The sequence below is a fragment of the Schistocerca cancellata genome, chromosome 8 (assembly GCF_023864275.1).
Source record: "Schistocerca cancellata isolate TAMUIC-IGC-003103 chromosome 8, iqSchCanc2.1, whole genome shotgun sequence".
Lineage (NCBI taxonomy): Eukaryota > Metazoa > Arthropoda > Insecta > Orthoptera > Acrididae > Schistocerca > Schistocerca cancellata.
This window is the reverse complement of record NC_064633.1, coordinates 92,040,266-92,065,509: the sequence shown is the minus strand read 5'-3', so window position 1 is coordinate 92,065,509 and position 25,244 is coordinate 92,040,266. Positions and strand designations below refer to the sequence as shown.

General features: G+C 38.4%; 1 protein-coding gene across 3 annotated transcripts in view; it reads left to right on the top strand.

Moving 5' to 3' along the window:
- Positions 1-25,244, top strand: part of LOC126094911 (phosphatidylinositol phosphatase PTPRQ-like) — a 425,768-nt gene that overhangs the window by 177,328 nt on the left and 223,196 nt on the right. For all 3 annotated transcript variants that reach the window (XR_007521896.1, XM_049909550.1, XM_049909549.1), the window contains one exon: positions 17,651-17,962. Coding sequence is in view for 2 of the 3 variants with exons in the window: in XM_049909550.1 (XP_049765507.1) it covers positions 17,651-17,962 (312 nt within the window). In the remaining variant the exon portion in view is untranslated. The remainder of the gene's footprint in view (positions 1-17,650; positions 17,963-25,244) is intronic.

The window sequence follows — 25,244 nt, the reverse complement described above, 5'->3', positions numbered from 1 at the left end:
ACCTGCACGGCACCAAACACGCATACGACCATCATTGGCACCAAGGCAGAAGCAACTCTCATCGCTGAAGACGACACATATATTCGTCCCTCCATTCACGCCTGTCGCGACACCACTGGAGGCGGGCTGCACGATGTTGGGGCATGAGCGGAAGACGGCCTAACGGTGTGCGGGACCGTAGCCCAGCTTCATGTAGATGGTTGCGAATGGTCCTCGCCAATACCCCAGGAGCAACAATGTCCCTAATTTGCTGGGAAGTGGCGGTGCGGTCCCCTACGGCACTGCGTAGGATCCTATGGTCTTGGCATGCATCTGTGCGTCGCTGCGGTCCGGTCCCAGGTCGACGGGCACGTGCACCTTCCGCCGACCACTGGCGACAACATTGATGTACTGTGGAGACCTCACGCCCCACGTGTTGAGCAATTCGGCGGTACGTCCACCCGGCCTCCCGCATGCCCACTATACGCCCTCGCTCAAAGTCCGTCAACTGCACATACGGTTCACGTCCACGCTGTCGCGGCATGCTACCAGTGTTAAAGACTGTGATGGAGCTCCGTATACCACGGCAAACTGGCTGACACTGACGGCGGCGGTGCACAAATGCTGCGCAGCTAGCGCCATTCGATGGCCAACACCGCGGTTCCTGGTGTGTCCGCTGTGCCGTGCGTGTGATCATTGGTTGTACAGCCCTCTCGCAGTGTCCGGAGCAAGTATGGTGGGTCTGACACACCGGTGTCAATGTGTTCTTTTTTCCATTTCCAGGAGTGTAATTCAACAGTTCTGGTAGTGGCCCCATGGAATGGTAAAAGCAGTTTTTGGAGAGTCCTGTGGCACTACTTCTATCTGGTGATAGCCATTCTTCAAATACATTGTTCAGAAATATTTGTATGATGCAAGTTGTGTAAAGCCTCTGTTATGTTTGGTATAGGACAAGCATCAGTAACAGTTCTCACATTAAGATATTGACAGTCACAGAAAAATCTGTACTTCCTAGTGCCATCTAATGACTTTTTGGGGACAAGAACCATAGGTGCACCCCATGGACTGTCACTATGTTCAATAATCCCATAAGCCAGCTGTTTATCAAAGGTTGCAGATATCTTAGGACCCTACATGGATTCCTAATTACTAGTGCGTTATTGCTGTCGGTATTCTGTGCTGTATGACTGGTGTTGTTGGTATTGAATCATGCAGATTAAGTAAATCTTTAAACTGCAGTAACAAAGTTTCCATTGGTTTCCTGTTATTCCCTTGTAAGTTCTTCATTTTCTCGTGTAATGCAGATTCATTGACAGTTTGCTTGCTGTAAAGTTTCTCTCTTGATTGATCTATATCATCCTCATCTCAGACATCTAAATTAGCAATCGGTAAACATTTTGGTATATTCACCTTATCCATTCCAAAATTGTTAAGACCAAGCAGAACCATAAAATTTCCAGAATTAAATTTTCACTCTGCAGTGGAGTGTGCGCTGATATGAAACTTCCTGGCAGATTAAAACTGTGTGCCCGACCGAGACTCAAACACGGGACCTTTGCCTTTGGGGGCAAGAGCTCTACCAACTGAGCTACCGAAGCACGACTCACAGCCGGTTCTCATAGCTTTAGTTCTGCCAGTATCTCGTCTCCTACCTTCCAAACTTTACAGAAGCTCTCCTGCAAAACTTGCAGGAAAATGTAAAGTTTGGAAGGTAGGAGACAAGATACTGGCAGAAGTAAAGCTGTGAGGACTGGCCGTGAGTCATGCTTTGGTAGCTCAGTGGTAGAGCTCTTGCCCACAAAAGGCAAAGGTCCTGAGTTTGAGTCTCGGTCGGGCACACAGTTTTAATCTGCCAGAAGTTTAATAAAATTTCCATCTATTTCACTGACAAACACTACATTTCTGCATGCAAAACAGTGTGACTTATCCAACTCATCACTACTTTCTAAAGATTCTACAACACACAATACTTCCTTTGGTAAATCTGCACCTACAATAACCCAGACTAGCTTTCCTGTATGCTGGACAAGTTCATTAGACAGCTTGCCAAACTTTTGCACTTTATTGAAAATCTCATGGTACATAATATATATCTTTGTGTCACTGACTAACCATAACCTAGGCATATTTACACATATTTTAGTCTCTCCAGTTGCCCAGTTTATTAATAGCCATTATGTCACTAATAAAGACAGGCACATCTTTGATGATTAATGGAAGGAATGGGTATACTCAACATGTTTTCATCTCTCCTGAATCAGACTGTACTTGCCTGCTAGTGGCCTGTACTTTCTTCTTAATGCATCTTTACTCTCCTTCTATTCAGCAGTAGACTCTAACAATTTATTTAATTATTTACATTTTGTGTGTGTAGGTCATCAAGCTGATGACTTTTGCAAATGTCATTTGTAGGTTGAGTAGATTAATATATATAACACTTACTTACAACAGTCGTACATACATTCATCTTAATATTCTAAATGATATTACATGTTACAACAGAGGGCAAGTAGATTAGAATCCACAGAGTGAATATAAAAAAGGCTGTGAACTCCCTGCAGAACAGCTTTGGTTCACAAGTTTTCAAAGCAAGTGGCAGCTTGTTGAACCATATCTGCCAATTAATATAAGGACTATTGTCAGTTATTCTTAACTTTGTCTTCTGCCTGAAGTAGCCACCCTTACTTCTAGTATCTTAATTGTGCATATCACTGCACTTATTTACATTGTTTTGACTATTCAGAAAAAATATAATAATCACACACAACCATCAACTCTAGCATTCCAGCCCGAAATACTAGAGTTTGTGGTCATGTGTGCATGAGGTGTGCTCGCTTGTGTGTGTGTGTGTGTGTGAGTGTGTGTGTGTGTGTGTGTGTGTGTGTGTTGTGAATGTTGCGTGCATATCTTTCATTACTGATGAAGACTGTGGCAATAAGCTACACGTAAGCATGTTTTCATCATACCTGTCTGCAACCTGACATGTCTTTTTTATGATAAGTAGAAATCTATCTTTACCTACATTGCTTATACAAGAACAAGGGATACACTGTTAAATATTCATGTTGGACAAAGGTTTCACGACTGAATTCTCTAGACTTTCGTCCTTGCATTAACCTAATGGCTCTTTTCTGCAGTACTGATATTCTATTTATGTGCAGGTCTGCTGCATAACAACCCACAGTTCTATACCATAATTAAGCAATGGACATCTCTTCCATAGTAAACAATTTTTAACATTTGACTTGGGACTATTTTTGCCAGCTGACTTATCAGATGCAAGCTACTGCTGATTTTCTCAAATGCAGAATTAATGTGGTTTACCCAATGTAGATTTTTGTCCAGGTGGACACCAAGACATTTAATGTTATCTGTTTCTGCTGATGTAATACCACAAATCTTGTTTATTTCAACTTCATGAGAATCAGATGTTTTAAATTTTAGTAGCTGGGATTTACTAATGTTGGTGTTTAGATCCTGGTGTAGAAAATTAGTGGTTACTCCTGTCACCCCCTTAGTTACAACTGAATGTAATGCCTCAAAGTCTTTTTCATAAAATAAGAGGGAGGTGTCATCAGCATAGGCTGCTAGATGTGAGTTGAAGGGTTGTGTGATGTCATTAACATAAACCAAGAAGAAAAATGGACAAAGAATTGATCCCTGTGGTACCCCCTGGATTACTATATCTTTAGAAGACTGGAAATCTATTATCTTACTATCTATTTTACATGAAATTTTTGTACACTTTTTGCAAGATGCCAAGTATGTGGTGAGTGATTGCATAGATGAGTCCTTAAAGTTGTAAGCCTTCAATTTCTTGATGAGCAACCCATGGTTGACTGAGTTGACTAGATCTAAGAATGTGCCTGCTGTCTTCATACCTTGGTCTAGGAGGGTATACACTTTATGGAGGAATTCAGAAATTGCAGTTGTTGTGCACTGATCTTTCTGAAAGTCACGCTGCTTCTGTTACCGATTTGTTCTTTGTAAGACAAGCAGAGTACTGAGAAATGATAACCATCTCAAAAACCTTATTAAAGGTAGGGACTTCAACAACGTCTTGCAAAGTTGCCCTACCTGTTTCTGGTATTTTTGTAATCTCGATCTGCCATTATACTAGAAAAAAATGAGGGGACTTTACCTAAAATGCAAAACAAGAAACAAATTATATTAATCTGTTTGCCATATCTTGGCTCAGGGGAATTCTGTACAATATTATGCCTTTAACCATCTACAAGTATTACATGGATCCACTACTGCCTTAGTACTTGACAACTCATGCGTAGATAAAATATAAAATTGACACCTGGAACAGAACCATTATAACAGATAAAACAACGTCACATAACAAACCTGACACCATACTCACCAATAAAAAGAAGAAATTAGCACAACTAATCAAAATATCCATACCCAATACAACAAATATACAGAAGAAAACAGGAGAAAAAATTGAAAAATACATCCAACTGGCTGAGGAAGTCAAGGACATTATACTATCAACTACAGGAGTCATACCACACAATATTCACCAGTACATCAACACAATACAGCTACATCCAAACATATATATACAAGTACAGAAATCTGTAATTATTGATGCATGTTCAATTACCCAAAAGTTCCTAAATGCAATGTAACATATACCGTACAGTTAAAAGGAAGTCACGCTTGATCAAGGTCCACGTCATTTTCCATTTTTAACCAGACATAACATCTAAGAAAGGAAAGAAATAATATTTATTTGTCCATAATAACTTTACAGTCTTGGACATCATCAGTTTTTCTACATTAATAACGACATCATGCCATACATACAGTATAATGAATATATACAACAAGAGCACTTTATATAAATGTTTACCACCATTAATATACAGTCAATAATGGACTTCAGAAATCTTTGAGAGAATATAAACACTTTTTTGTTTAGCATCTGTTTCAATTTTCCTTTAAAAAGATTTTAATGGAGTTGTTTTATATTAGTTGGCAATCTATTATAGAATTGTCTTCCAGCTTCATGTGGACTGTGATCTGTAGCTCTTTTATGTCAGTACCCCATGGTAATCTCATCTGATTCATGTATTGTAATTTTGAATATCTGTGTTCATTACATTCGATTCATCACTCTCTTTTATAAACATCATGGTCTTAAGGACATACAATGAATACACAGTCAGTAGATTATAATTTTTGAAGTTGTCTCTACAGGATTGGTTTTTACTCATATTGGCAATTATCCTAATTGCTCTCTTTTGAAGCCTGAACATCCTATCCATGTAGATTGTGGGTGCCCCACTCCAAAACTCAATGCCTTATTGCAAATGTGAGTGAATTAATCCATAACTCTTATTTAATGGTAGGAGGATTTATTACATTTGAGCGATGGTTCAGTAAGTAAATATTGCAGCGAACCTGTCGTTTAGTATTTTTCACTATCGAAAATGTTTGGCGTCGATCATCTTTGGTTGTGTGGTAGTGCTAGTGTTTATAGTGTGTGTGTGTGTGTGTGTGTGTGTGTGTGTGTGTGTGTGTGTGTGTGTGTGTGTGCACGCGCGCCTGTGCTCTTCCCATGTAAGATGTCCATTAATAACAATGCCTAAAAGCTTGTGTTAACTGGATGTTTCAAATGTAGACAGTGACTGAGTAGGATATTGGTTACAATTCATCAAGAACTTCATTACAACAGTCGTAGCCTTATTCATTTTACCCTTATTCACTATTAGATATTCTGTCATCAGTTCAGAATTCTCTTTACTACTTTGTAAAGCTAGCTAATCAGTAAATCCCTGGATAATAAATGATGTGTCATCAGCATGGATCACTATCTTTGATTTTTGTGACTGTGTTACGTAATTAATATATACAGTAAACAAAAATGACTCAAGAATATTTCCTGGGGAAATCCACAGTTAAGAGTTTTGTTTGCTGGTTTTACTATTAGGATTTTATTTTCATTCTTATTGCACAGTCTAGTACACTATCTTCTATCTGAGAGCTACAAACCCAAGGAGTTTAGTGCAATTCTTTTAGATGGTAAGCTTCTAATTTGGACAATAATACTGCAGGATGCACTGAATCAAAGGCCTTAGACTAATCTAGAAAAATCCTAATGACTTTGTTTCCTTCATACAGACTCCTTAACAGTTAATGGATGTGGATCTTTCTTTTTGGAACCCATGCTGCAAGGTGTTTAATGTGTTGCATTTAGTGAAAACCAATCCAGTTGGTACAGAATTACTGTCAAGGAACTTGCCAAGTGCTGAGGTTAATGAAATTGGTCTAGATTCTTTATGTCAGTGGTTGCTCCCTTTTTATACACTGGTTGCATCTACATAATTGTTAAAAGTTCAGAAAAGGTCTCTTGGCCAATTGAACAGTTTATTAAGTAACGTAGATTATATGTCCCCCCCATGAACCATGGACCTTGCCGTTGGTGGGGAGGCTTACGTGCCTCAGTGATACACATAGCCGTACCGTAGGTACAACCACAATAGAGGGGTATCTGTTGAGAGGCCAGACAAACGTGTGGTTCCTGAAGAGGGGCAGCAGCCTTTTCAGTAGTTGCAAGGGCGACAGTCTGGATGATTGACTGATCTGGCCTTGTAACAATAACCAAAACGGCCTTGCTGTGCTGGTACTGCAAACGGCTGAAAGCAAGGGGAAACTACGGCTGTAATTTTTCCCAAGGGCATGCAGCTTTGCTATATGATTAAATTATGATGGCGTCCTCTTGGGTAAAATATTCCGGAGGTAAAATAGCCCCCATTCGGATCTCCGGGCGGGGACTACTCAAGAGGATGTCGTTATCAGGAGAAAGAAAACTGGCGTTCTACGGATCGGAGCGTGGAATGTCAGATCCCTTAATAGGGCAGGTAGGTTAGAAAATTTAAAAAGGGAAATGGATAGGTTAAAGTTAGATATAGTGGGAATTAGAGAAGTTTGGTGGCAGGAGGAACAAGACTTCTGGTCAGGTGACTACAGAGTTATAAACACAAAGTCAAATAGGGGTAATGCAGGAGTAGGTTTAATAATGAATAGGAAAATTGGAATGCGGGTAAGCTACTACAAACAGCATAGTGAACGCATTATTGTGGCCAAGATAGATACAAAGCCCACACCTACTTCAGTAGTACAAGTTTATATGCCAACTAGCTCTGCAGATGATGAAGAAATTGAAGAAATGTATGATGAAATAAAAGAAATTATTCAGATAGTGAAGGGAGACGAAAATTTAATAGTCATGGGTGACTGGAATTCGAGTGTAGGAAAAGGGAGAGAAGGAAACATAGTAGGTGAATATGGATTGGGGCTAAGAAATGAAAGAGGAAGCTGCCTGGTAGAATTTTGCACAGAGCACAACTTAATCATAGCTAACACTTGGTTTAAGAATCATGATAGAAGGTTGTATACATGGAAGAACCCTGGAGATACTAAAAGGTATCAGATAGATTATATAATGGTAAGACAGAGATTTAGGAACCAGGTTATAAATTGTAAGACATTTCCAGGGGCAGATGTGGACTCTGACCACAATCTATTGGTTATGACCTGTAGATTAAAACTGAAGAAACTGCAAAAAGGTGGGAAGTTAAGGAGATGGGACCTGGATAAACTGAAAGAACCAGAGGTTGTACAGAGTTTCAGGGAGAGCATAAGGGAACAATTGACAGGAATGGGGGAAAGAAATACAGTAGAAGAAGAATGGGTAGCTTTGAGGGATGAAGTAGTGAAGGCAGCAGAGGATCAAGTAGGTAAAAGGACGAGGGCTAGTAGAAATCCTTGGGTAACAGAAGAAATATTGAATTTAATTGATGAAAGGAGAAAATATAAAAATGCAGTAAATGAAGCAGGCAAAAAGGAATACAAACGTCTCAAAAATGAGATTGACAGGAAGTGCAAAATGGCTAAGCAGGGATGGCTAGAGGACAAATGTAAGGATGTAGAGCCTTATCTCACTAGGGGTAAGATAGATACTGCCTACAGGAAAATTAAAGAGACCTTTGGAGATAAGAGAACCACTTGTATGAACATCAAGAGCTCAGATGGAAACCCAGTTCTAAGCAAAGAAGGGAAAACAGAAAGGTGGAAGGAGTATATAGAGGGTCTATACAAGGGTGATGTACTTGAGGACAATATTATGGAAATGGAAGAGGATGTAGATGAAGATGAAATGGGAGATACGATACTGCGTGAAGAGTTTGACAGAGCACTGAAAGACCTGAGTCGAAACAAGGCCCCCGGAGTTGACAACATTCCATTGGAACTACTGACGGCCTTGGGAGAGCCAGTCCTGACAAAACTCTACCATATAGTGAGCAAGATGTATGAAACAGGCGAAATACCCTCAGACTTCAAGAAGAATATAATAATTCCAATCTCAAAGAAAGCAGGTGTTGACAGATGTGAAAATTACAATCAGTTTAATAAGCCACAGCTGCAAAATACTAACATGAATTCTTTACAGACGAATGGAAAAACTAGTAGAAGCTGACCTCGGGGAAGATCAGTTTGGATTCCATAGAAATACTGGAACATGTGAGGCAATACTGACCTTACGACTTATCTTAGAAGAAAGAATAAGGAAAGGCAAACCTACATTTCTAGCATTTGTAGACTTAGAGAAAGCTTTTGACAATGTTGACTGGAATACTCTCTTTCAAATTCTAAAGATGGCAGGGGTAAAATACAGGGAGCAAAAGGCTATTTACAATTTGTATGGAAACCAGATGGGAGATATAAAAGTCGAGGGTCATGAAAGGGAAGCAGTGGTTGGGAAGGGGGTAAGACAGGGTTGTAGCCTCTCCCCGATGTTATTCAATATGTATATTGAGCAAGCAGTAAAGGAAACAAAAGAAAAATTCGGAGTAGGTATTAAAATCCATGGAGAAGAAATAAAAACTTTGAGGTTAGCCGATGACATTGTAATTCTGTCAGAGACAGCAAAGGTCTTGGAAGAGCAGTTGAATGGAATGGATGGTGTCTTGAAGGGAGGGTATAAGATGAACATCAACAAAAGCAAAACGAGGATAATGGAATGTAGTCGAATTAAGTCGGGTGATGTTGAGGGTATTAGATTAGGAAATGAGACACTTAAAGTAGTAAAGGAGTTTTGCTATTTGGGGAGCAAAATAACTGATGATGTTCGAAGTAGAGAGGATATAAAATGTAGACTGGCAATGGCAAGGAAAGCATTTCTGAAGAAGAGAAATTTGTTAACATCGAGTATAGATTTAAGTATCAGGAAGTCATTTCTGAAAGTATTTGTATGGAGTGTAGCCATGTATGGAAGTGAAACATGGACGGTAAATAGTTTGGACAAGAAGAGAATAGAAGCTTTTGAAATGTGGTGCTACAGAAGAATGCTGAAGATTAGATGGGTAGATCACATAACTAATGAGGAAGTATTGAATAGGATTGGGGAGAAGAGAAGTTTGTGGCACAACTTGACGAGAAGAAGGCATTGGTTGTTAGGACATATTCTGAGGCATCAAGGGATCACCAATTTAGTATTGGAGGGCAGTGTGGAGGGTAAAAATCGTAGGGGGAGACCAAGAGATGAATACACTAAGCAGGTTCAGAATGATGTAGGTTGCAGCAGGTACTGGGAGATGAAGAAGCTTGAACAGGATAGAGTAGCATGGAGAGCTGCATCAAACCAATCTCAGGACTGAAGATCACAACAACAACAACAGATTATATGTCACCCCAGCCACAGATGTTTTTATTTTGAGTTTTGAGATTATTTCCATTACCTCATATTCTGTTTCATTCATTATGACAAATGAAATACACATTTTAACTAAGTTTGTTTGTAGTGTTAGTTCAATTTCTTCTATTTGTGTTCCTTATTCCAAGCTGTTTTACCAATATCACTGGATTCACTTATCTGTTCAGCATAATAGTGTGCTTTTAGAGTCTTCAGGCATTCCTTGTTTGTTTCCCTTATGTGTTTGTTTTTCGTTAGAAAGTATTGTAATTTTATATCTTGGAACAACACATATAAGTCTTTCATATTTTCCCACAATTTGTGGATCAGTGGAGAAGTTTTAAGAATCTTTGCCTACCATGATTTTCTTAGTTTCTTTACTATTGGACACACCCAATTAAAACACTGGTTATATATTTGATGGAAGTGACCTCACTTCTCATTAAGATCATCTTATTTGTATGTCTTCTGCCAGCCTCTGTTTGGAAGATTTTCTCAAAGTTTATTGTGATCAGTTTTTCTTTTATATGCAAAACTATTTTGTGGTCTGTCTTAATCTCTGTTGATACAGCTCTATGGCCCAAGAGATAGTTTTCAATAGTTCTTACCACTAATTCTTCCCTATGTAAATTTGTGAACATGTGGTCAATGCAGGTTTGTGAGTCAGGTGTTAATCTGATTGGTAATTAATATACCGGGTGATCAAAAAGTCAGTATAAATTTGAAAACTGATTAAATCACAGAATAATATAGATACAGATGTACAAATAGACACACATGCTTGGAATGACATGGGGTTTTATTACAACCAAAACAATACAAAAGTTCAAAAAATGTCCGACAGATGGCACTTCATCTGATCAGAATAGCAATAATTAGCATAACAAAGTAAGACAAAGCAAAGATGATGTTCTTTACAGGAAATGCTCAATATGTCCGCCATCATTTCTCAAAACAATAGCTGTAGTCAAGGAATAATGTTGTGTACAATACTGTAAAACATGTCCAGAGTTATGGTGAGGCATTGGTGTCGGATGTTGTCTTTCAGCATCCCCAGAGATGTCCGTCGATCATGATACACTTGCAACTTCAGGTAACCCCAAAGCCAATTATCTTATGGACTGAGGTCTGGGGACCTGGGAGGCCAAGCATGATGAAAGTGGTGGCTGAGCACACAATTATCACTGAACAATGCGCCCAAGAGATCTTTCACACATCTAGCAATATGGGGTGGAGTGCCATCCTGCACAAACATTGTACGTTCCAGCAGGTGTTTATCAGCCAGGTTGGGGATGATGCGATTCTGTAACATATCGGCATACCTCTCAGCCAACATGGTAGCAGTTACAAAACCAGAATCACGCATTTCCTCAAATAAAAAAGGCCTGATAATGGTAGATGTGGTAGATCCAACCCATATCGTGACTTTCTCATCATGCAATGGAGTTTCCATGACAGTTCTAGGACTTTCGGTAGCCCAAATTCTGCAGTTGTGGGCTTTGACAGACCCTCAAAGTGTGAAATGAGCTTCGTCGGTCACAACACGTTACTCAACCAGCCGTCATCTTCCGCCATCTTTTGAAGTGCCCACACTGCAAATGCCCTCTGCTTCACTAAATCACTAGGTAACAGTTCATGATGCCAATAGATTTTGCATGGATAGCATCAGAGGGTACGCCTAAGTGCCAACCAAACAGTAGTGTATGGAACACCGGTGTGACGTGCGACTGAACGAGTGCTGACTTCCCCGTGCATAGATGAACCCACTACAGTCTCCATTTATCCTGAACTGTCTCAGCAGCATTATGCCTTGTGCTTGGTTGGCCACTATGGGATCTATTGTCTAAACAACCCGTGGCTTCGAACTTCGAAATCATTCTCACTGGCTATATGGGCAACCCATATAACCAGGCACCCTGTAGGCCTTGCTGATGGTACATGGTGAGCTTCCATATTATAATCATCCTGGGAGAATGAAGCCAGCTGCTGCCGCAGACCTGCTTTTATGAGCATACTCTAGTCTCACTGGCCATTCTCTCACTGAAGGGTTGTGATGTAACTCTTTATGACTATAGCCATCTTGTGCAAAAAAGCTGAGTGCCTTTTCAGAATACTGTCTATTATGTCTATGAGAATGCCCTGATAATATACTAATCTGTTAGCCATGCTTCTGGCCACTGGAACCATGCTGACAGTGTATGCATTGAGTCTGGTCAGCAACCTCCTATGATGTAGCAACTCACTGTGTGTACCACTGCAGCATTTGAGACTGCAAGGTGTGCAGGTGCACATACCATCGATGTGTGAGTTTCACTTTCTTGCATGGCTAAACACCTCAAAGAAAATAACTGTATATCCATGGGCAATGAATGTGCATTCTGTTAACAATGCCTTAATATTGTCTTTGATAGATTTTTTAATGCATTCTTGACCCTATTTAACCATAGTATTCCCATAAAGAAAATCAAAATAATGGACAGCAGCCACAAATCCAGATCTCAAAACAGACAAAATATATGGTACAATAAACAGCTGACAGACCTAAAGAAACAAGTTTTGTTACTGTACAACATATACAATAGTATGAAGTCTGACTGTGCCAAATCAGCCTATGTGGAATGCAGGAATGAATACAAAAAAGCCATCCTGCAAGCCAAAAAAACCTACAATGCCAACAGCATACATAATTCCACCAATAAATGCAAAACCGCTTGGAAAGTAATTAACAGTGCTGCCAGAGATACTAAAAAAGACAAAATTAGTATCCCACCACAAACACTCAATGAGTTTTTTATTAATTCAGTGAAAGAAATAGGAGACGCAATTATCAAACCAGACATTAGTCCATCAGAGTTACTCTCCCAAAATTGGGGTAGACAGTCACCAAATACAAGCATGGTAACCTTCTCCGAAGTATCGCCTAGATATGTACAAGGGGTCATAAAACAACTGAAATCATCTGATAGCTTAGATATATATGGCATATCATGCAACCTGCTAAAAAAAGTGTGTGATTGTATTCTGTACCCTCTAACCCATTGCATAAACAAGTGCTTACTTGAGGGATATTTTCCTGATGAGTTAAAACTGTCTAGGATCATCCCAGTATACAAAAAGGCAGATAAAGACTCTCCATCTAGCTACAGGCCTATTTCAATAGTACCCACATTCTCCAAGGTAATAGAATGCATCATGTACCAACAATTGTCATCTCACTTTGACCACCTAGGAATAATTAATGCTACACAATACGGGTTTAGGAAGAATCTGTCGACCATTGATGCAATCAACACGGTAGTCAGTTACATCCTCAAAGTTTTTGAGAACAAAGGCTTTGCTCAGGTCTCATTCTGTGACCTAAGCAAGGCCTTCGACTGTGTTGAGCACATGCCACTACTAGAGAAACTAGAATTCTACGGCATCAAAGAAAACAGTCTCAGACTATTAAAAGCTTATCTCAACAACCGTAAACAGGTAGTTTGTGTTGGTAAGGAAATGTCAAACATAGAAAATGTTCAAGTAGGTGTGCCTCAGGGATCTGTACTGGGGCCCTTCCTGTTTCTAATAATGATCAATGACCTCCCCTCGTTTATTAGATCCACCACTGTATTGTATGCAGATGATACGACTTTTCTCCATAGCAGTAACAATCTTAATGACCTTAAAACCTGTGCTGAAAATACACTCACTCATGCAGCATATTGGTTCAGAGCAAATGGTTTCCTGCTAAATGAAAATAAAACTCAGCAGATAATCTTCACTCTAAGAGAAAAGCCACTATCTGATGACCCTAGTTCTGTTAAATTCCTGGGAGTTTATTTAGACGAAAAGTTAACCTGGAGCCAACATGTAAACTATATTAGTAGTAAACTATCTAGAGTAATTTATTTATTAAGACAACTCAGAAATTGTGTACCTGAAACATACATCAGATCATCTTATTTTGCATTTTTCCAGGGTATAATATCCTATGGCATTATTATGTGGGGTAACTGTAGTCATATACATGACATCCTATTATTGCAGAAGAAAGCCATTAGGATAATTACAAACTCTTCACATAAGGCTCACTGCAAACCCTTATTTACTAAACAAAAAATTATGACTGTAATAAACCTCTATATATACAATGTCTTAATCTTTACAAAGAAGAACCTACAAGATGTGAAACGTAGAGAAAATGTACATTGTTACAACACAAGAAGCATCAAACACATATACACGCCTTACCACAGACTATCAAAATCAATAAATAGCTATGAAGTCACAGGACACAAGCTATTTAATAAGCTGCCACATGCCATACAGGATCTTCCTGAACATACATTCAAAGAAAGACTGCATGAATGGTTTATTGCCCACCCATTCTATGATATCAATGAATTCTTCAACTGTAAAATGCAGTAATCCAACAGATGACCCACTGTACATTTATTGTAATATAAACTAAAATATTTCAGTAGTCAATACCTTATCACACTGTATTATAAATTGTAACTTCATTTGACGTTGTCAATTGCTGTAATGGCCTAAAGACAATAAAATCATTATTATTATTATTATTATTATTATTATTTCAATGTGTGATAGATCCCGTCCTCCCACTCCCCAAACAAGTTTGCCAAGTAATACTGTACTATTTTCAGCACATCAATCTCAGATGTACAGAAAGGTAATAATGAAATTTTCCAAGAATTAAATGTTACTGTTTTATAATTGTGTGTCTCTTATGACAATAAAATTTGAGAATAATATTTTGTAAGCTACAAAATTTTGAAATGTGAGAAAATATTCTTTGAAACATAGAGAAATAGGAGTTAAAAATTAGATAAATTAATCATGGAATTTTGATTGCATTTGGTTTCATTGAATCTTAATTCTTGACTATGTCCTTGAGTAAAATATTTGCATACAGAATATTTATGTTACTGTAATAAATTACATCTGACTTACACTATAGAGATGGATCAGAAAAATACCTTAGGTAAAATAATCCTGACATTACAGGTAAATACAGTGTATAAATTAGGTATTAAAAATGGGAATATTTACATTAGGGGTGACATCAGTGCAAGTAGAGCTATTCCAGTTTGCTACATCTTGATCCACTTCTTCTTGTCTTTCTTACCAAGCTCCATGTGCCTTGTTTTTTTCTTCTTCCTTTTTTGTCTTTTTTCTGCTGTTTCAGTGGAGGCTTTTATTACATCAAAATTTTAAAATGTACACTCTTGATCTAATGCTAAGACTAAAAAAATAAAACTTCAACATGTTTTTGTCATACAGCTTATTGAGGATACATGTGACACTCTTATAATGCAATTTTCACTATAATATTTTTTGTGATACTTCAGAATATGTTTTTGTTTTGGTCTTACAGTATAAGTGTGCAATCCACATGAATATGATAACAACTTTAGAATAAAGTGTTATGAAGATGGAACTGAAATTACCGGTATGTGATAATTCCAAAACATAAAGTGGTTGTAGAGTTTCATGCTATTGTCTTGCAAACAGTTAGTGTAAAAATTTTGTTGTGCTTCTTTTCAGTAATCTACTTCAAAGTAGATTTGATTTAATTAAGATCACTCATAAACAATCACACATGTGATAGCCAAATATATGAAAGACAATGTTACTACAATCTAAATCCATTATTTAACACAATCCGCTACTGATTGAGCTTGCCAAGAACAACCAACAGGATTTAGATAAAATAAATGCAATCTTGCTGTTGTTGTCGTCCTCAGTCCTAAGACTGGTTTGATGCAGTTCTCCACACTACTCTACCACGAGGAAACATCTTTATCCCTGAATAATTACTGCAGCATACATTCTTTTGAACTTTCTTACTATATTCATCCCTTGGTCTCTCTCTTCAGTTTTTATCTTTCACAGTTCCCTCCAATACTAAATTGACAATTCCTTGACGTCTCATAATGTGTCCTGTCAACCTATGGCTTCTTTTAGTCAAATTATGCCATAGATTTCCTTTCTTTCCAGTTCTATCCAGTACCTTCTCATTGGTTACCTGATCTACCAGTCTAACCTCCAGCATTCTTCTGTAGCATCATATTTGAAAAGCTTCTATTTTCTTCTCATCTGAACTGTTTATTGGCCACATTTCACTTCTGTACAAGGCTACATTCCAGACAAATATCTTCAGTACAGACTTCCTACTGCTTAAAATTATATTTGTTAACAAATTTCTTTTATTCAAAAACACTTTCTTTGCCATTGGCATTCTACATTTTATATCTTCTGTACATTGGGAACCATCACTTATTTTGCTGCCCAAATATCAAAACTCATCCACTACTTTTCGTGTCTCATTTCCTAATTTAATTCACTCAGAATCATATGATTTAATTTGACTACATTCCATTATCTTTGTTTTTTCTTTTGTTAGTGTTCATCTTATATCTTCCATTCAAGAGACCGTTCATTCCATTCAACTGCTCTTCCAAGTTCTTTGCTGTCTCTGACAGAACAACAATGTCATCACCAAACCTCAAAGTTCCTTATCCAAATTTTTCTTTGGTTTCCTTTACTACTTACTCAAATTACGGATTGACTAACACTGGCAATAGGCTGCAATTGTATCTCACTCTGTTTTTAACCACTGCTTCCCTTTCATGCCTCTCAACTTATAACTGTTGTCTGTTTTTTGTACAAATAATATATAACATTTCACTCCCTGTATTTTGCCCTGCTACCTTCAGAATTTCAGAGTGTATTCAGGTTAACATTGTCAAAAGCTTTTCCCAAATCTACTAAAGCTATACACATAGATTTTCCTTTCCTTAGCCTGCCTTCTAAGATATGTCATAAGGTCAATATTGCCTTGTGTATTCCTATATTTCTCTGTATCCAAACTGATCTTCCTCAAGGTAATCTTTTACCAGATTTCCCATTCTTCTGTAAATAATTCACGTTAGTATTTTGCTACTGTGATTTATTAAACTGATAGTTTAGTAATATTCATGCTTGTCCACACCTACTTTCCTTAGAATGGGAATTATTCATGCTTGTCCACACCTACTTTCCTTGGAATGGGAATTATTACATTCTCAAACAATGGAAGCTCCAGATAGCTACATCAACAATGTAGGAAAAGACAGATTGCTACTTACTATGAAGAAGACATATCAAGTTGTAGACAGGCACAATAAAAAAACATTCACATATAGCTTTCAGCCATGGCCTTTATTAGTAAAAGACACACATGCATGCACTGTTCACACACATGCATGAGCAAGCACACCTCGCGCACACACAACCGCCACCTCCAACCTTCCAGCCTGAGATGCTGGAGTTGGCGGTCGTGTGTATGTGAGGTATGCTTGCTTGTGTGTGTGAATGGTGCTTACGTGTGTCTCTTTTACGACAAAGGCTGTGGACAAAAGCTATACGTGAGTGTCTTTTAATTGTGCCTGTCTGCATCTTGATGTGTCTTCTTCATGGTAAGTAGCAATCTGTCTTTTCCTACATTATTGAATTATTACATTCTTCTTGAAGTCTTAGCATATTTCCCTTGTTTCATATATCTTGCATACCAGGCAAAATAGTTTTAGTCATGGTGGCTCTCCTGAGGATATCAATAGTTCTGACAGATTTTGTCTACTCTAGGGGTGTTGTTTCCCTTAGAAATTGTAAAAAATTAATGTAGGTAGATCACACTTTATTAAAAAAGTAAGTGGCTGGAAGAATTCACCTGTTGATTTGTAGTTGAAATATTGGTAATGGAGCCTATAGATAATTGTATGGCCTTTTAACTTTTTGATAGAATACTGTAGCTGTCTGATACAACAGATTGTTGAGTGTGGGTATGATTCACGAAGTAATCTAAGTCTCAGATCACAAAAATGAGAAGGATTTCTTTAACTTGATGTCATAAAAACATTGAATTTAATAAACATTGTGAGGCACACTGAAGATACATCTGACAAAAATAAAATTTTTCAGTTCCAGATAGTCCAGTTAATGTTTCCATAAGAAATATTTTACCCAGGGAATTTACTGTTGTGTGGTATCCTCCTACCTGTGTTAATGGAGAGCTGCGGAACTATGTTGTTACTGTGGAATATATTTCTGAAGAGGAAATCAATTGCCAGCCACCATCACATCACTACTGGAGCTCAGTGTTTGATGAAGATGTCACAGAATATACATTTCCTTATGGATGGCCTTTCTCTAAATATAATGTGAGTGTGATATCTGTGGCATCAGGTGGAAATAGTAGTTCATATCCACAGGAGGCTAAGACACTGGAAGACAGTGAGTTGATCTACTATCATAAATAATTTAACAGCTGCAACTAATAACCTAGGAATGTAATATAATAGCTTATATTTGCTTATTACATGTGTTGAAATGACTTTCATTACAAGTTGTTCGTAATGGTAAGTGTGGAGTTACACATAATAATACAGGGTGTACATAAAGTTTGGGAACACTTTCAATTATGTATTGCACATGAACTAAACATTGTACAGATGCCATACATATTGCATTTTGAAGAGAAAAACTGAAAGTTTTTTTAACAAACATTCGATATGCAAACTATGAGTGACCTGGCAGACATCAATACGGTAATTGAATTCTTGCCGTACCCATCCCATCATGGCATCGTTGACTGTGGCAGTCACTTCCCGTATTCTCTCCTGGAGCTCTGCTACATCACGTGATAGAGGCGGTACATACACCAGATCTTTAATGCGACCCCACAGAAAAAAGTTACACAGAGTGAGATCTGGTGACTGGGGAGGCCATTTCATGAAACAGCTGTCCCCTTCTGTGGCATGGCTGATCCATTGATGCGGCAGCTCCGTGTTCAGGTACCCAAGAACTTCAGGATGAAAATGGGGTGGAGCCCCTTCCTGCTGAAAGATGAACAGAGAGTCTGATTGCATTTGAGGCATCAGCCATTGCTGCAACATGTCCAAGTAGGAATATCCAGTCACAATACTCTGGGCAAAGAAGAATGGCCCGTACAGTTTTCGACATGAAAAGGCACAAAAAACATTTACCTTTGGTGAATCATGCACAAATTCAATGCATTCATGTGGATGCTTTGTACCCCAGATTCAGCAATTATGCCTGCTCACTTTCCCATTAGTGTGAAAAGTTGCTTCGTCACTAAAAATTAAGCAATCAACAATGCCATCGTCACCCTCATTCAGTTTCTGCAACTGCGAACAAATCTCAAAAAGATTGTTTTTTGTCATCATCATTGAGATTCTGCACTAGCTCCAATTTGAATGGTTTCATAGACAGTTCCTGTCGCAGGACTTTCCACACTGTCATTGGAGCCATTTTGAGTTCATGGGACGCATGACACACCAATTTCTTTAGATTCTTTATGAATGTCTCTTGTATGTGCTCCACATTCACTTCACTCACACTGGGACATCCACTTCTCTTTGCCGGGCACAAGCAACCTGCCATAATGAATTTTTTGCACCTGTGGTAAATGGCCTTCCTTGTTGGTGGCTTCTTATGGTACTTGGTTCTAAACATCCATTGAACAGCTGTAAAACACTTGTTTTTGTCGAACTCCAATACACAGAAAGCTCAATCCACACTTGAACTCACCATGTTTGTGACCAGCACTGAGTATCGGCAAATTACCAAACTATGATGTGGCGGTATACATAAAAAAAAATAAAAAAATAAAAAAAAAAACTTTCAGGATTTCTCTTCAAAATGACTTATGTGTGATATCTATACAATGTTTGGTTCTTGTGCAATAAATTATTGAAAGTGTTCCCAGACTTTATGTACACCCTGTATATATTGAGGTATTTGCTCAGAGAATGTGAGATTTTCATAAACACCTAACTGTTTTTTTAAACACAATTTCTGTAAGGCACAGGATAACATGAATATAAGGTAAAATGTCAGCTGTGGAGTACAAAGTGGACAACACATGTATAGTAAACATTATGTACAGAGTTTGTAAATATATTACAGCTGTTAAACAAAATAAATGTGTTTAAGAATCCATACCCTCATGTGTTTAACACATTACAGGAATAAATTGCTACTCGCCATAAAGATAACCCATTGAGCTGCAGGAAGGTGCAACAAAAAGCCTGTTACAAATTATAGCTTCACTACATAAATACAAAATGTTAAACTTCATGTGAGGATGTAATATGGCTTCCTTCCAATCAAATGCAGCAAACTTCCATCATTGTACCTGTCTGCAACTCAACAGGTGATCTTTACAAGGAGTAGTAATCTATCCCTTGCCCAATATTGTTGATATTCCAACCTGGAGTTTCCATTGTTTAATACATTACAGATTCACATGTTATTGAGTAAGGTTTGAAATCTAAATGCCAAAAATGGTTTAGTCAAAATATCTGTCATCTGTTTCTCTGTATCCACTTTTTATATATGGATTTCATCAGGAGTAACTACTTCACAAGCAGAGAAATGTTTTATCCACATGTTTGTGCTGTACAATACTTAGATAGTATTGGCTTCTCTTAAATCTAGTGTTTACAAAGAAAAATAATAATTTTGTTTAGTTATGTTTTTCATAGATTATGTTCATGATAAACGCTATGATGTGGGATGCGCCAACTGAACAAATATAGAAAACATATTTTTAAAAAATCTACATGCTAACCATTCACAGTTGTTTTTCTGTTATAATGACTATTATTTATAGTCAAGAACTCTGTTGTTGTATAGAATGAGTTATAAGCAGAAACATCTTTACTCTATTTTTGAAAACACATCTGCTATCTGTCACACACTTTATTTCCATGGATAGAGTGTCACAGTTTCATAGTTGTTTACATCACTCCTTTTAGTACCAGAACCAGGATTATTAATGTATAATGCAGATCATTTTGTCTTCTAGTGCTTTACTGGTGAATATTGGTGTTTCTCTCAAATTCAGGTAAATAACTGATGAGAAATTTTGTAGGTGAATAAATGTGATGTGAGTCTGAGGTTAATAATAACAACCACTTAAATAAATGGTTAGTGAGATAGTTTTGTGAACCCCACACATAAATTTAATTACTTTATTTTGTGCAATGATACTGTTAGCCTAAGAGATGAGTTATCCCAGAATATGTTCACATGACAACATATGTACATACTTACAAACATACATGCACTCATACATATTCTCAAGGCTAATGTATTGTCAATGCAACCACTCTCTTTCATCATTGGTTGTTCATTTCAGTTCCATGTAAATGTCACATCCTGCCCTCTTCTTGATGCCTTTGATATACTTCTTCCTCTGCCTTCCTCTTCCTTTCTTTCCCGTCACTTTTCCTTTAAAAATATTAATGATGGAAGCACTGTGTTTGATGATACGTCTAATGCTTTTCATTTTTTTCAGAAATATGGTAGGATAGATTGCTACTCACAACAAAGATGAGACAGTGTTGCAGATAGGCATGATGAAAAAGAATGCTAGAAATATTTCAGACAAAGTCCTTTTTCAAAAGTAGAAAACACGTATGCATTCATAGAGTAACAACCACCACCACCACTACTACTACTACTACTACTACTACTACTACTATTACTTATGCATGCATGACATGACCGCTGTCTCTGGGCACCTAGGCCTGACTGAAACTACAATCTGACAAGAGCAGCAATCTATTTGGTTGGGTACTGGTGTCAAGGAAGAGGCATGAGGTGGGGAGAGGGAGGGGGTGGGGGAAGATACTGGTTCTGCCAGTGGGAGCATGCAGGGATGTGATAGGCAGTATAGGGCTCACTTACTTATTGATCAGTGCAACAGCTCTTGTAGAAACTGGGCCTCCTTTATCACCTGCCCCTTTCATCTCTGTCCATTGCTTTTCTTCTCCACTCTCTGATTCTCATTGCTTTTAGATCCTCTTCCATATTTTCAGGCCATCTTTTCCTGGCTCTTCCTCTTTGCCTTCTCCCCTCAGGCTTACCTATAAATACTTTCTTAACATTCCCTGTTTCTGGCATTGTCTGTACATCATCAGCCCACATTATTCTTCCTTACTTAATTTTCACTACAATATTCATATGTCCAAAAAGTGTTTGTAGGTCTGCGTTTTTTTTTCCAGTTTTCCTCCTCCTTCAGTGCCCAAATATCTTTCTGAAAAATTAAAAGGTCTCTGAAATGAGAAATAACCTCTCTACTATCCTTCTCATGTCTCCCACATGGGTAGTCCACTGCCCACCCAACCCACAATATAGCCTTGCCAGTCTCTATTCCACCCTAGCTCCAAACCCCTTGCCCCATGGTTCATATCCCAGAAGTACACCTAGATGCAAGGTCTGCCCCATACATTGTCTCCTTACCACCTACCCCAGTCCTGTCACAGGCATCTCCTACTCTATCAAAGTTAGGGCCACCTGTGAAAGTGGCCATGCCTTCTGTCAACTAAGCAGCAGCCCCTTTCTGCAGGGGCACAATACCTTATTAGCGGTTTGTCCACATGAATGGCCACTGCCAGACTGTGGGGAGGGGCAGATGGACCACCCAGATGCTGAAAATACCACCAACACAATGTGCTCCTCATTAATGACTGCTTCACTCCCTGTGCTATCTAGATTATTCCTGTAACTCTTCAGGCTTTCCCGGCGATCTAATGACATCTTGGGTTGTCGGGTGTTCTGCTGGATATCAGCAACATACTTGCACAATATTTCAGTCATGTAGCTCGTGACCTTCATCAGGTGCGACCTGAGACTGGTCGCACCTGATGAAGGTCATGAGCTACATGACCGAAATATCGTGCAAGTACGACACTGATATCCGGCAGAACACCCGACAACCCAAGATAGATTATTCCTACCTACAATCTGCTGCTTCTCCCCTTCAGCACAGATTCATGATACTACATCTAGGAGCCCTATCTCCCCTGCCATGTTTCCACAATGTCCCTGGACACACACACCGACAGCACTAGCACCATCCCCAACCTGTACCCTGCTATCCCTCCCCTTTTGCATCCCACACCTCAACTGTACCTGCACCACTCAACCCAAAAAAATTGATGTTCATATTGAATGCAGTGGCAGTCACACCTTAGTCTCCAGAGACAATGGCCATGTGTGAGAGAGTTGTTGTTGTTTTGTTCTGTGAAAGCTTATATATTTCTAGTATTCTCTTCATAGTGCCTATCTCCAACTCAGTACCTCCTCAATGTGGTGAGTATCAATCTATCCTTTTCACATCATTCTTATTCCATCCTGGACCTCCCATTGTTCAGTAGGCTGAAGTTTGTTATACTATTAATAATAATGCTTAAGAATAACAAGGACAGAAGCTTTTCGTTTACAGTTAAATTAATATGTCACTTACATTTGTATTTGCAAATTCATCCACAATGTAGAAAGCTATTTCTTTCAGTCAGCATTCGAATGCCTTTCTAAACTTCTTAATTTCAACTGTTTCATCCTAATTTGTAATTTTTTAATAAAAAATTTTCCTTTGTGCAGAATACTCTTTTTAAATTATGTTGTCATACTCCAGCGAGTGTTTAAGGAATTCTTCTTCCTAGTTCTGTTTTTGTTGTAATATTCAGTCTGAAGACTGGTTTTATACAACCGTGCATGTTAATCTATCCTATACAGTCACTTTTATCTTGTGGAACTACTGTCCATTTGAACTTGCTTAATGTGTTCATGTCTAGGTCTCTTTGTACAGTTTTTATTCCCACATTTGATTCCTTTACTGAACTGACTACTGTGGGATGTGTTCTATCTACTGATTTCTTCCTTTGGTCAGCTTGTGCCATGAACTTCTTTTTTCTGCAATTCACTTCAGTGTCTCCTCATTAGTTATTTGATTTACTCATCCGATTGTCAGCATTGGATTTCAAAAACTTCAGTTCTCTTCTTATCTGAAGTGCTTATTGATCATGCTTCACTTGTGTACAAGGCTACACTCCATACATATAGCTCCAGAAAAGTTCTCCTAACATTTGAATATAAACACATCAAAAAAAGTTTTGCATCACAAAAAGCAGTTGGTAACCATAAACAACCAAAGGTCAGACTCATTATTCACTACAAAAGGTGTTCTACAGGGCTCAGTACTCCCCGGGTCAGTTCCTGTTCATTGTATATATTATAAACGACTTACCCTCATTTTTGATGTGTAAGGCAGATGATACAACTCTAATCGTGCAAGTTGATAATCAAGAGGATTTGTAACATTATCTAAATGTAGAAGTGGGTTGATGCACCAACATGTCCCAGGCAATTATTTACAAGTTAATAACAATAATAAAACTGAAGACTTTGTGTGAATCATACAGAAAAATTGCACTCAAAACTTTCTCAAATGATTTATTTGCTGTAGAAACTGAGGACTAATGTAAGCAAAAACACTACTAGTATATGCATATTTTGCATTTTTCATCTCCCATCTTCCCTATGGAACTCTTCTATGGGGTAATTTCCCCAGCTCAAAAACTGAATTCAAGTGGGGAGGGGCAGGAGGGGGGGGGGGGGGCAGCTATCAAATGTATAACAGCCCTGACTCCAAGAGAATCTTGTAAAGGTCACATCCGAGAGCTCAATATTATGACAGTCCCAAGCCTCCTTATCAGTGTTAAAGAGAATTTAAATAATTTTAACCTTAAGACGTCTCTACATGAACATAACACAAGAACTTGACAAGCGATTGATATACCCTACATTAGGCTAGCTAATGTTCACAACAGTCACAAATGACTAGGCCACAGATTTTTTAATAGACTCCTAAAAGTTGCCCAGTTTGTTCTCTACAATACATTTAAAAATGTTCTAGCTGAGTGGTTCAAGAACGAAGCATACATAAATAAGATTTAAGTGACCTCAAGTCCTGACTACAGTCATAGTAAGTTGTAATAAATAATTAGTTAAAAGTTTCCTACATACATAATTTTCGCATTATATGTTTGGCCAGAGGGCTAGGTTCTGCCCCATCTGACTGGTTAGCCTGCTAGTTTGTGATAAATAACGCACAATGATATATCCAATGCTGAGATGACAAGATCTTTATTCATTCATTCGGCAATAAATCTTTTAGACGCAATATACATCAAGGCAAGACTCATGCAAAAACAAATAAGTGACTTATTGACTGGTTACTAAAGAACTAATTATAAAAAAAGGTTCTTTAGAATTAACATGGAGAAAACAAGAACATGAAAAACACTATATGCTAAGGATAAATGGCACGGATAATGGACACAACACAGCACTCCTGGCAGTACTTGTGGTGTGACTCAAGGGTGATGCACTCGTGAACCAAACTGCACTGCATTGCACTGCTAATTGTGGTACAACAGTCCCCTTGGCTGGAGCGGAGTTCCATCCAGGAAGCACACCGGGAAGTGGACACTCCGACCAGACCTCGTGGTGCACTGGTCCCCTGGAGCTGTGGTATGCTGATCCCCTGGAGCTGACGTCCTCGTCAGTGATGGTGCTGGAGCTGGTGTTGCCAGACCAAGTTTTTGGCAAAGCTGTGTTCGCTGAGTCTGAGTGGGGGGAGGTGGCTCATTGAAGATGTAGGCTGATTTGACCCTGTCAATTGTAACAGTGGCTCGTTTTCCAT